This window comes from Priapulus caudatus, unplaced genomic scaffold (assembly GCF_000485595.1).
Source record: "Priapulus caudatus unplaced genomic scaffold, Priapulus_caudatus-5.0.1 Scaffold429, whole genome shotgun sequence".
Lineage (NCBI taxonomy): Eukaryota > Metazoa > Priapulida > Priapulimorpha > Priapulimorphida > Priapulidae > Priapulus > Priapulus caudatus.
The window spans coordinates 182,825-196,528 of NW_014577490.1; the positions used below are offsets into that span (position 1 = coordinate 182,825).

A 13,704-nucleotide genomic window follows, 5' to 3' on the forward strand; every position below is an offset into this window, starting at 1 on the left:
GTATCAGGAGCTAATAATGTCATTATTAGCTCCTGATACTATGATCACTCAGTTGTAGGCCTGTATCATACGCTTTTCGGTCAAGCGTTGGCTCTGTTGTGTTCACGTCACGCCAGATACCCGCCAAACTAAACCAGACAACCAACACCCTGGCAGAAACACGTATCATCACCAGACTGCCCTGAATTCACCCCATATTTCGCCAAGTCGGCCATATAGTCTGAACTGAAGCCAAGTTCACTGGCCTGTGCTCTCTAAACCGAATACTTCTTACAGCACAAACTGTCACAACTTACGAAGTGTGCACATCACTATCACTATTGTCAAATATTGCGATATGACACGAAGCTGCACAATGGCATCAAGAAAACTCATTTTGCAAAGAGTAGTTTACTGAAGTATATATATAATACCCATCGAGAGTATAATATCCATCGAGATGAGCTACAGATTGAAGTGCAACTATACATGCCAGCTGCAGAAGCCGCAATGCTAATTATAGTACAGCCTTATAGAACGATCGCGCAGTCGTGAGAGGATTCATGTTGTAATTAAAGTCATTTATAGACATCGTCATTGACTTCAGCTTATCGAATTTATAACGAGTAATAGTACTATATTAGTAGGGCAACAACATGTAAATGAGGAAAAACGCAATTAAAGCACTACTGTAGCGAATCACTGAAGTAGTCTAGCTTTGCCGGCTATCACGCAGTACAATATAATCGTCACACTACTGCTACATAGATTCACATATACTAGGGCCAGTGGTGGTACAAAACTACTAGATACTACTAGTACTACTAGTAATAGTACTGTATTCTGTAATATACACGTCTATTGCGCTGTTACAGTAATTCAGCATGCGTAAAGCAAATAGCACGGTAGCTTATCGCGAAAGCCAGTTTACACCACCGCACAGGCCCCCAGGTAGCCAAGCCAAGAAGATAAACAACAGAGAGTCGTACACGTACGTTTTTGAACAGGTAAACAATTAACATTTACATACCTCTAAGTAGACGCCGATGACCCGTGTACAGAGACACAGTCCCAGCAACACGCCAACACTCAAATTCATTGCTGTCTGTAAAGAAACAGTTTTCAAATGATAGATTTCTGTCTCCTCGGTAGGTGTTTGATCTTCTAGCTCTCACTCACGTACAGCCTTCGGAGAGGTATACGGTACATACGTATATCGGCGACCTAGGTCAAACGAGTGACGACACAATACTAGTTATTTACGATTGGTGAGTTTAATCGTGCATTTTCTACGGCATAGGTGGCGCTCCAACATCATTTCATGTGTGGCGCGGCGAAGATGTAATTTGAAAAGTCACGTCTTTCACAAGGTAAGTGTCACCATTTCATTTGATACTTTATAGCTATCGCTGTTGGATAGATCCCAGCGCTAGGGCACGGTTGACGCTTCTAAGGTAGTACTTTATCTTACTCTAACATGTGAAATTTGTCCAATGGGCTGCATTGATTGAGTTAATTGTTTCTCTTGCAAACAGGTGTCAAAGTCGAATGTCTGAGTAGTACTGATCGAGTGACTGAGTCATCTTTACACGTCAATTTCCATTTTCATTTTGCCTAGCCCGACCAAGCTCTACGAGTACGACTGTTTCACGTCGTAGGCCACGTGGTGAGAAGCGAGAAGGTAACTTGTGGCTACATTTTGCCTGGCTCTACCTACTAACCTATAGCCTAGGCTATCATTTTTTGCTTTCAGATGTGGAGCAGTTTCCTAGCTCTAGCGAAGGGGAGCGAAGGGACTAGTAAGTACTACACTCACACTGGGGGTAGAGCTAAGTTTTCCAACACCGCTAACACTAGTCTGAGTAAGCCTATAAAAGTATACGACGCAAGTCTACTTTCCTACACCCACTGACCCAGCATGCGTAATCTATCTCTCAATATCTATATCTTCCATGATACAGTGTGCCGGCCATGATAAACCAGTGGTTTCTTCTTCTTCTTGTACTTTTTTTTCTTCGTCTCGAGCGCTTTTTTTTCTTCATCTTTGTTGTTCTTGTCAATGTTGCTATCTTTTGGTTAAAGTACCCATCCCTATGTGCATGCAGTGACATGCATTTCTGGATGGTTGGTGTACATGCAGCACTACCCATTCAAGTCTTATGATGGGGAGGTAGCGAGAGTTGTCAGCTACTTCCGCTTACACCAAATCCTGACTGCATTCAAATTACGAAAGATTTCGTCACAGGGATACAATGAAAGCAAATCGTGTGTAATTGTTATGTCATGTTCTGATACTTGCCGGTGCCAATTACACTGGATGACAGGTGCTGAGATGCATGCCTTCAGAGAATGAAACCAAGCTACAAACCAGCATGTAGGTAATAAATAATGAGTTGGGTGCAGTAATGTGCCTTCCCAAAGTGGCACCTAGGCATGTGGGGGTGGAAGCCATGACTTGAAAGTATTATTACTTCCCTGCTTAGTCGTGTATTTGTTTTGTGTAGTAGGTGAGGATGGCTCCCTCTAGGACACAGCCCTGGCGTGTATGGGGGGGGGGGTCTAGGGGGTCCGGACCCCCCCTGCTCGCACAGAAAACGCATCTAAGGGGGTCTAATTTCAAACTTTTTTGGGGGGAGGTCCCCAGACCCCCCCTTCGCGTGCTTGCAAGTTTGGGTTACGGTTAGACCCTCCCCTGGTACACATCCTGTACACGCCCCTGGGACAAGACTTCTCCAAAAGCCTTCAACCATCCCATCGCATACATGCAGCAGCGATATTACACAGTCTGACAGAGCTGGGAACGAAACTCTGGTTAAAGGCATTCACTCGTAACTCCTGATTGTGGATGACGGGTTGTGAGCGAGGTCTGCCGTAAAATGTGTCTCACGGTCATAAGTCTATAGTCTGTGTTGTCAGACTGATTGAATCGTAGGTTATATCTTGTACATAGCAATGCTTCTCTGGACATTTCTCTAGCGTCGTCCATGCCAGAGCCTCTATCGTGGCTGTGATGCTCAGTCTGATGGTAAGTTTGCAGGGCTGCAAAATTAACGCGAGTTCGGAGTCAAATACTCCCTGATTTACTGTTGGACTCCCTGATTTGACACATGCAGAAGTCTGTGTGACTCCCTGAAAATTCTGCTATACTAACTAGTTCGTTCCAGAGCACGGCCTCGAGGAATTGCCATATTTTTTCAGCAAATGTCCAAAGAAAATTGGGCAGACGTGCAACCACATGAATCTTCAAAATAAGCACATGCGTTATTGCTAATATCTTTCGTTTTGAACTTCAGACTGCAGTCCGTTGGACTCCCTTGTTCAAAAGTTCATTTCTAACTCTGGTTTGTGATTAGAGAGTGAGTGTTGATAAAGAGTACAGCTTGTTACTGCATCGTCTCTATACCATGTTTCTTGGACTGAATTGATGGATCCCAGGCAGCAATCTTGATCTACGGTATGCAAAATAAAGGCAATGAATATTAGCATCACTCATTGACCAAAATGGCCGGTTATGTTGATGTTGCACTGGAGGAAGCACTGGTGTTGCTGACATTCTTTGTGGTGTTGTCAGTGTGTGTGATTCATTCTGGTGCCAAAGGAAAGGACTCTAGGGTAGTCCTGCGAATGCTTTTGTTCTGATACTCTTTTTCTTCATAAATGTGTTAGCCTCAGACTTAGTGGGTTTTATTATGCAGATTTCTTCCCACTGCTGTAATTCTTGCAGGTAAATTGGCTACATCTTCTAGTGTGTCTGTTCGCGGATAAGATGTGAGATTTTTGCAGGCAGTCATCTGCAAAATATCACAAAGTTGGGTTGTGAACCTGAACTGAGAGGTCATTGGTGTAGCAGCACTGGAAAGGGTGAGGTCCAAGCACTGTGCTGTTACTTAGGATTTCCTTAAATGGAGAATTGGATTGTGGTGACAAGAGAGTATGAAAATGTTCTGTCCTTTAGAATGCCGGTGTTCCTGTGTATTGTTCAAGAATCAAGCCTATCTTCGGGTTAGCCTGCTTATGACTGTTGGAACATTACAGGTTCATACTTCTACCTGCTGGACTCCAGTCTGAAAAGCAAGCTAGGCAGTTTCGACAAAAGCTCGGGCGATGATAGCTGCATGCGCGGCGTGCGAATAAGATCATAGATGTCACCACTCGAGCGTTCTGCGTGTACTTTATGGCTTTGATACATACTCGCGTCCGTCAATGGCACATTTTTGGTGTGCACAACAGTGACAACATCTGAATATTAAAATAAGCTTACGTACAGGTTGCTACGCTCGGCAGACTGGGCTGGACTTTCTTCAGCTACATCTTAGATTATATAACTCGTCATATCTTTGCGTAGGTGCAATTAAAGAATTCTTCCTCATAACTAGTGTAACTTTCGTAACAAATCACAAATAGAAAATAAAATTGAAAAACAAATCGCACAAAAAAAGGCTTCACAAATAGGTTACAATAAATTGCCAACTCTCACCGAACTAGTCTATGCAAAAGGCTGCCACTGCTTATATACGCGACAACAGTTCATCGCAGTCCTGTCGAATAACCCGTCTGGCGACAAATACAAAACAGTTTTATAGGATATGATTTGAGACTTCGTCGCCACGGTAGAATGGAATTAGTAGCATATCGCTCATAATTTAACTACCCCACTTCAACAAATTCTAGATTTATAAAAAACGAATGTGTTTATAACATTTGTCCAATTTGTGTTTGTGTACTTTCTTGGCAAAATGCTTAATTGCAATTAATGTTATACGTTGCATTATTTGTGCCTATCATACTCATAGTACGTGTATGGGCAAGTCGAAATGCACAGCAAAAGTCAGTAATAATGAACAGTTTCAAGATTTTTTGATGGCACATGAGGGGGGTACCTGCTCATATTACAGTAATTAGTCTCTGCCCAAAAATGGTATGTTTGTTTCTACTTGTCTTTTAATATCAAATTTCTGTTATCACATTTACCCTCCGGACAATCACCCCCGGACAATTACCCCATGGACATTTACCACCCAGACAATTACCCTTCAGACATTTACCCCCCGGACATTTAGAGGAGGAGTTAGAGGACGACGGAGAAGGTAGTGGAGGAGGAGGGGGAGAGGACGTGCAGGTGGTGGTTGAGGGAGGAGGAAGAGGAGGAGGGGAGAATGTGATGGCGGAGGAGGAGAGGAGGAGGTAGAGGCGCCCTCCTCTACCTCCTCCCTCCTCCACCTCCTCTCCTCCTCTCCTCCTCTCTTCTCCTCCTCCTCCACCTTCTTCCTTTTTCTTCCTCCACCACTTTTTGGGCCCACTTCCCCCCCCTCCTCCTCCACCTCCTCTCCTCTTCCTTCCCCTCCTCTCCGCCTCCTTTACCGCCTTCTTTCCTCCTCCTCCACCACCTGCCCCTCCGCTACCTCCTCCCTTCTCTACCTCCTCCTCCTCCACCTTCTCCCCTCCTCCCCCTCCTCCACCACCTTCTACCCACGTTCTCCCCCTCATCCTCCTCCACGTCCTCTGCTCCTCTTCCACCTTCTCCCCCCTCCTTCTCCACCTTCTCCCCCTCCTCCACCACCTCCCCACGTTCTCCCCTCCTCCTCCTTCTCCACCTCCTTTCCTACTCTCCTCGTCCACCTTTTCCCCCTCCTCCTCCTCTATCACCTTCTCCCCACCTTCTGCCCCTCCTCCTCCTCCTCCACCACTTTCTCCCCTCCTCCTCGACTTCCTTCTTGTATCACTGTTCAACAATAAATAATGAACACCAAGTGAGTAATTGTCCGGGGGGTAAATGTCCGGAGAGTAAATGTCCGGGGGGTAAATGTCTGGGGGGTAATTGTCCGGGAGTATTTGTCCTAGAACCAAATATTTATATATTCAAATTTAATGTGTGTTAAATTTGTGGTTGTGTATTTTCTATTAGTAGTATCAACAGTACATCGAGATATGTGCTTTGTTGTTGTGTCTTTTGTATCAATATATGAATATCTAAAATACTGTAGGTACCTGACACTATCTTTATTATAAGGTGATAACTTCCTATTATAACCTATACAATACTATGATTAGAAGTAGATCACAGAAGTACACCTGCATGTATGTGCTTCTGTTTTTGTTCTCTATGTGGAATGAATATATGTGCCAATCTGTAATATTTTATCTGACTAATGGAAATATTTAGACTACCACGGTTATGCGAACATTCAGAGCAGTTGATCTGAGATGACAAACACGGCTGTGTAATCGATGCTGTACCTCGCGTGTACTTTGTATCTTGAATTTGTTGAAGTGAGTGGTGATATATGCGTGATGCTACGAATTTCATTGTACAGTGGCGGCTAAATGAGATGATAAAATCGCATCGTATAGACATTTACAGGTCAGCAGGTCTAGATAATGGAGCCAGTGACACGATTCTACGTGTAACATCTGTTGATAAAGCGTCGGCAAAGTTAATTATAAACACCAGGAGTCCCGTTTGGTGTTAGCACGGTAGCAAACACGATAACAGCTGTGGCAGTTACGCGAGGTCTGCGTACAAGCACAGGTAGCCAATGTGTCGTTCCGGGTGGGTTTACTTTGTCTGCGTATATTGATTTGGTCTTGGAAAAATAAGTGTTAAAGAAGTGTACTTTGGCCAGTGTGCTATATCATGAAATAGGTTAAACATAAATCGCGTGCGCGTGTGTTAACTTAAAGGTGGGTGGCGGCGTTCCAATCTGTCATGCGGCATATTTTATTATCATAATATATCTATATATGTCTCATGCATTACGAGGCATGGCGATATACATGGTGGGAATTACTATTTGACAGAGTACAGGGGGCAATACTCAGTGTTTGTAGTGACATTGTAGCAGAAAGCATGGCATCACAGTGAAATGATTGATCTTCATATTTGCAAAAAGGTGTTCTTGATGAAACGTCATTTATTGGCATATTTCTGCATGAGATCAGTTATTATTTCGAGGTTGAGGGAAATGAATATAGTTTATGGTGAAGCTACGACCAGTGATAATGTCTGAAATGCCATCAAAGAATTGCTATTATAAATCAACTCATCACAGATATGATACTATATATAACATGTAGTCAGGCCCAACATTGTAATTGAAGCATGCAATGCGGCTAGGCTACACAGCTAAAAAAAACGTCAATCCAAAATGTAATATTTAGATTGATATATGCAACCCCGTTCTACTTAAAGTGATTACGTCACGAATTTTCTATGGTAAAATTTGTAAAAATTTTGTTGCCATTTTTTTACATTAAAAGTAAGAACTCACGGGACTAAACGTATCGTCAAATTCTTACCTGAGAAGATTGTTTCTCAGCTAGTTAAAAATCCAAAAAACCTAGACGATTTGATATGAGTGTTCCTAACTTGCTTGCTATGGGCTATGTATGCGTCACGAGTGTATGTTCACATCAAACAATATAGTAAAATAAGAAGTATAATGCAGCAATTTAACCATAAAAAGTGAACAGAATGACTTATATTTTATTTTTATTTTTTACTATTTACGGTGACGTAATCACTTTAACACAATGATATATGAGTAGTTCATCCTATTATATCAGCAGTGTAACAGTAATGGTTTTCTATTGCCCTATTTAGCTAGCGATCTCACAATTCTCGTGTGGTATGGTTTTCGATTACTTCATCCCAACTACTCTAACCACGTTCATGTTTTCCATTAAAATTTTCGTGATTTATATGAAATTGTATCGTGTGCAATCTGGACATTTTACGTGGTATTAGGTTCGATAAGTCTTCGAATTATCCTCTTTTACTGTGTAACCACGGCCCCTAGAATAAATCTTAAAACGGTGATTTCAATGTAATCAAAGTGAAACCCATCCTGCCTTCCAAAACACTATATATATATATATATATAATATATATATATATATAGTAACAAAAGCACTTGCGTCAGTGTTCGGCTCGTTGTAGAGTATTGATCGGTTTGCTCCGGCACATAGAATGCACGCTGGAGCATCATCCTGTTTGAATCATACACTGGTTGGCAGGCATGATGACGGCGTTTCCACGCAGCAGCCATTTTGGTAGATTTCGTGTAAAAACGGGAACCCGCGGCAGATAAAACGCGACGTAAATAGACAAAGGCGTTTTATCGCGTCGTCAACGAGGTAAAAAGACTGTTGTGAGGAGGAAGTAGGGCAGACGGAGGTAGGGGAGAGCGTGTGCGCGCGTGTGTTGGCCGCGTGGGCGTGAACGCTTGCTCGTGGATTTTCGCTGTGCAGCTGGGCAGGTTTAATTATAGTCTCTGCTACCATTGGCCACATCGGCAGCGGGCACAAGAAGAAAGGGTATAGTGTCTTCGAAGAAGTTCGCGTTGGATTATATACATCTTCAAGTGTACGGTGGTCGGGTGTAAAGGTAAACTGCATGTAGCTGTATTTATATAGATAGATTTAATGCTGTAAAGGATGCGTGGGAGCTAGTATGGAAGTATAGCACTGGTCCTTGTTGTAATGTGATAATGATGACATTTTTTTCGGTTTGCTGACCAAAGAGAAAGTATGTTGCTTATCCTAGCTAACTGTTCAAGAGTACTACCAACGTGATCTTCATTAATATTATCAAGAGCGTATAAAGAATATACCTTTTTTATACGCTCTTGATATTATTATGACAATTGCCGCCACCACCACCACCAGCTGCCGGCACCACCACCTACACCACCACCACCACTACCTACAACCATAACCACCTACATCACCACCAACACCAACGCCACCACCACCAACACCACCACTACAATCTCCGTGACCACCACTACTTTTGTTACTGCCAGCACTTCTGCTGCCACCTATAGCATCAATAATAGGGTCAGAAAATCAAAAGGGCAACCTCTATCAAGGTTACCCAAATGGAATAGAAGCCATCTGCTATACTCATTACTCTCTACTATTTCAGTGGGTGAATAAGGCGTACGTGTGTGAGTGTGACGTGCGGATGCAACAAAGCCTGAAGCCCAGAGAACGCCGAATCGCATAGGCCCGCCGGTGCCTTCACATCCAACGTTCCAGTTGTACCATGGACCAGGTTAGCCTTCTAAACAACTCGAAATATTTACATTAATTAAAGTTTTTTTATATAGTGGTTTGGTATTTTGAGTGCTGTTGCGAATCTAATACGTACTGCCACACGTGTAAAATATCAATAAATATCAAAAATATAATAATTATTCACAATCCGGATAGCTATGTGACGAAATATCGAAGCAGATAGCTGCTTAGCTGTACTTGTTATCATGAACGTATCTATACACTCAAGAGCTAATAATATTATTTATTCATAACTATTAGCGCCTGATAAAATTATTAAACAAAACAAGTATATATAATGTCAGACTGCCAGCTATGTGTGTAGATAATAGATATGTTCATGCTATTGGCTATCAAGGCTTTCCGAACTCCGAATGACATCTCCAGTTTAAAACTCCGAAAACTCGTAAAACGGCAAATCCCGTCAGACGGTGATTAGTGTTAATGTTTGGGTTGGGGTTGGTTGCGTTTAGAATGCTCATGTTAGCCAGTGTTTGTATAAGGCAGGATAGGGATTTGGTTTAATAACGTGTTAGCCAGTGTTTGAGAACCAGACTCTTTCAAACAATGTGCGTGTGAGGGGTCGCAGCCTGTTTTTTGTGTGAACTATATAATACTATGTTTGAGCTGTTGACTATAATTTTGTCAGAGGTGAACTACATCATTGCAAGCATTCGAGCAGGGTAGTGGGATCCTGGTTCGATCGCCTTTGGGCAGCTCTCAGCATCGACGCTATTCAATGTCAGCCTGAAGGTCATTCATTACACACAACCAGGGAGTCTATAATAGGCCTATTATAGACTCCCTGACACAAATGAGCATGCAGGGTTCTCCAAGAGCAGAGCGGCCCGCCAGGCTATCGTCGATCCCCGCCATCCTAAAATGCACCCGCCACTCTAAATATCATAGCCCCCGGACCCCCTAGCACGCAAACCGCCTTTGGTGATTTGCAACTAGGACCGTAAAGGCAGCACCCGCCATGCTATAATGAAAAAGCTTGGAGAACCCTGGCATGATCATCAAATATATATACACACACACACATATATATATATTCTTAAGTGGTTAGCGTCTTATAAGTGCATGCACGCAAGTAACTATATCAGTGGTACTACTAGCAATTGCATCGCGGCATTTAGAGAAGGATAACTGCTACATAATTTAAAATTATGCACCCCGTGGTGATGTGTATAATGCCACATGAAAGACATGCTGTTCCATCGGAGTGATATATGCACAGTAGCGGCGAGTGTTATTATAACATTGTGAACGTGCATTCAAGTACAGAGTTTTTTGGGCTAAAAAACACGCCCGGATAGTATTTTTAAGAAAATGTGCAGTTTTAAAAAATTGAACGTTTCTTGCTGAATATTTTTTTTCTCATGCGTTAGGTATTTCACACTTCTTGTAGTGTGACGTGCACGAAATCGTGAATAAACTATGAGTGCACACTAGTCTTAGGGCATGCAGTAAACTAGGATAAAATATTTATGCGAGCTATACAGCAAACAGTACCGAAAAATATCTATAATTCATTCAGTAAGTGACCTAAAACACTTGCTATTATAGTGTTCAGCTTTATACACCATTCAGCTCACTGAATTGAGATATATATATATATATATATCCATCTATTAATATAACGCAGCAATTGTAGTTTTTTTAGTGAATGCAATTGATCTTATTGTTTTTCGGAATGACGATTTGACGTTTAAATGATAACAATGGTCGTGGTTTTCATAGTATGTTTAGCGGGTTTGACTTCACGCGCTGTGTCACACTGCAATACGCTCTTATGCAATTACAGGGATTTTCTCCCTATGCAATTTGTGAAATTGCGTTTTGATTAGAGAGAGAGCTAGCATACAGTAAGGATTGTCCGTGGGGGCTGGCGATGATAGAGAAGAAATCGGTAGCAGATAGCACTGCTGGATGTTATTCTCTTGTGCACGTATTCTCCTCGTTTCTTACCGTTACGCAAATGGCTAAACATTGAGAACAAAAATCGATGCGAACTCATTAATTCTGCTCTTGTTTGGCCACACCTTCTTACGTTCGTTAGAGTCCCATGTGTATATCTATATCTTCGCTTGATATGCCGCGCTGCATGCTTGTCCGTGCTTTCTTTTGATGTGTAATTCTGTGTCTAGTGTGTTGGCAAGCGTGCGTGTGTTCATCTATACTCTCTTGTGTATCAGTGTCCTGTGGATTTCTATAGTTACCTCCGCGCAACGGAGTTGCAGGGAGGTAATGTAATAGGTCTCGTGTGTGTGTTCGTGTGTGTGTTCGTGTGTGTGTGTGTAGCGTTGGCGCGATCGATTCAGCACCAGCTCGCCTTAGGGCGACCAGTCAGCAGCAGCTCGCCTTAGGGCGTCCAGTCAGGCAGCAGCCAGCAGCGAGCCAGCTGTTATACACATGTATACATGTTACACGCTCGCGGAGGTATGCACTCTCTTTGAGTGCCCTCTGTCTAGTTTCTCTTGTTATAAGGTGATACATGACGTATGTTAATTAATTCTCCTGTTGTGTTATTGTGTCGGGTGTGTGTGTGTGTGTGTGTGCGTGCGTGCGTGCGTGTGTGCGTGCGTGCGTGCGGGCGTGTGTGTGTGCGTGCGTGCGTGTGTGTGCGTGTTTGTGTGTGTGTGTGTGCGTGTGTGTGTGTGTGTGTGCGCGTGTGTGTGGGTGCGTACGTGCGCGTGTGCGTGCGTGCGTGTGCGGCTGCATTAGTCTCTGCCTTCTTCTAGATTTATGTTCTATGTATTTCTCAAATTCTTTCCGCATTGCTGTATTCATTACCAAATGCACACAAACACCATGATATCACGATTAAATGTTACGTAGTCAAGTCAGTGTGGCTGTCGAGGACATGACTTTACCACGAATCTAACAACTGCAAAACTACCAACATCCGAATGCGTTCAAAGGTGTGTGTGCGCGCCCGCCCGCGTGTGCGTGCGCGCGTGCGCGTGCGTGCATGCGAGCTTACTGTATGTGCGGGCACATAGAAGGAGTGCTGTTTTAACTGCGTGTGTTCTTGTACAGTCGATTGGAAACGGCCACCGACGACAGTATATCGATTAGAATTGCTGACTGCCGCCCGCCACCGGTGGGGGGGGGGGGGGGGGGGGGGGGGGGGGGGGGGGGGGGGGGGGGGGGGGGGGGGGGGGGGGGGGGGGGGGGGGGGGCCCCGGGGGGGGGGGGGGGGGGGGGGGGGGGGGGGGGGGGGGGGGGGGGGGGGGGGGGGGGGGGGGGGGGGGGGGGGGGGGGGGGGGGGGGGGGGGGGGGGGTGCCCAGCGCATGTTCTGTCGCCGTGTGTTGCGCTGCGGGCGGCGGGCGCCTATCGGCTCATGCAGTCAGTCGGGCGCGCAGCCGCGTGTGCGTGCGCTAGTGTGCGTGCGTGTGTTGTGGTGTCTGTGTGTGTGTGTGTGTGTGTGTGTGTGGTGTGTGTGTGTGTGTGTGTGTGCTGTGTGTGTGTGTGTGTGTGTGTGTGTGTGCTGTGTGCTGTGTGTGTGTGTGTGTGTGCGTGCGTGCGTGCGTTCGTGTGCGTGCGTGCGCGTCTGCGTGCGTGTACGCGCGCGCGGTCATAACGAATCTGTGATTGATGTCATAGAATGCCCCCGCGCGGGCAACCGCCTCCACTTGCCTCGGTTATTGCGGATGTATGGAGGATATGGCGTAGACGGCCTAGCAGAGCCTTATTATATTGTTATATATATATTATATATTATATATATATACATATTATATACATATTATATAATATATTGTTATATATACTGTTATTATATTATTATATTGTGTGGAGGAGGGGAGCCGTGACCAACGCAGCGATACGCCGCAACTGATGCGAAAACTTCTTAACGCCACTCCTCCGATTTCCATAGTTCACTGAAGCCTCGACTGCGAAGCGGGAAGGCACGTTTCTGTAGGCATTGAATTTAATCCAATAGTTCTCGCGTAGACGTACGCACGCACGCACAAGCACACGCACACAAACGCATGCACGCACACAAACGCGCGGACACACACATGCACGCACACATACACATGCAGTCACATGCACGCTCACAGACACAAGCACGCACGCGTGTATACACACATGAACAAACACGCGTTCGCACACAGACACGTAAAAATACACGCGCGCGCCCATGAATGACAACGCACACCAGTTTCTAATATTTATGCTTCGGCTAAATAATTGACGTAATTAGAATCTAGTGTCTGCCTAATCGTCCGAACATGTGCCTATAAATTAGGAATCCCTGCTGATTGCAGCCGCGTTCGTACATAACTCTGATATCGACCTCAGCTGCCGTGGCAGTGGATTAGAATGTGCACCATTCCACACTTCTGATATTATCTTCTGCGTCGTCTTCGCCCTTTCGAAAAAGCAGCCTTCTCATAGAGTTAGCAGTCTTCGAATTAAGCTGGAATTAGACGTTTAGAAATCTCGGTGGGCATGTAAACATTGCAAGCTCACTTGCCCGACGGGCTCCTGCTTTAAAAACGCATAAAATATAATGAAACTGGCCATTTAACTAAAGGGTATTAATTTAAAATCACTAAATGTTAACAGCGGAAACGAATGGCGTTTAGAGGTTCTCTGGTGTACACTTCTTTACTCGATATTCCAAAAATATTCCTGCAAAATAAATGTGCAACTAGAAT

General features: G+C 44.3%; 1 protein-coding gene and 1 long non-coding RNA gene across 2 annotated transcripts in view; one reads left to right on the forward strand and one right to left on the reverse strand.

The window, feature by feature from the left end:
- Positions 1-1,176, reverse strand: part of LOC106810298 (amyloid beta A4 protein-like) — a 111,762-nt gene extending 110,586 nt beyond the window's left edge. Inside the window, exon 1 of the mRNA XM_014813606.1 lies at positions 1,010-1,176. Within this exon, the coding sequence (XP_014669092.1) occupies positions 1,010-1,078 (69 nt within the window). The 5' untranslated portion in view covers positions 1,079-1,176. The remainder of the gene's footprint in view (positions 1-1,009) is intronic.
- A 130-nt stretch (positions 1,177-1,306) lies between these two features.
- On the forward strand, positions 1,307-9,025 carry LOC106810299. Its single transcript, XR_001393991.1, has 3 exons — positions 1,307-1,349; positions 1,733-1,778; positions 8,903-9,025. It is a non-coding gene; the product is annotated as an uncharacterized LOC106810299 (long non-coding RNA).
- The last annotated feature ends 4,679 nt before the right edge of the window (positions 9,026-13,704 follow it).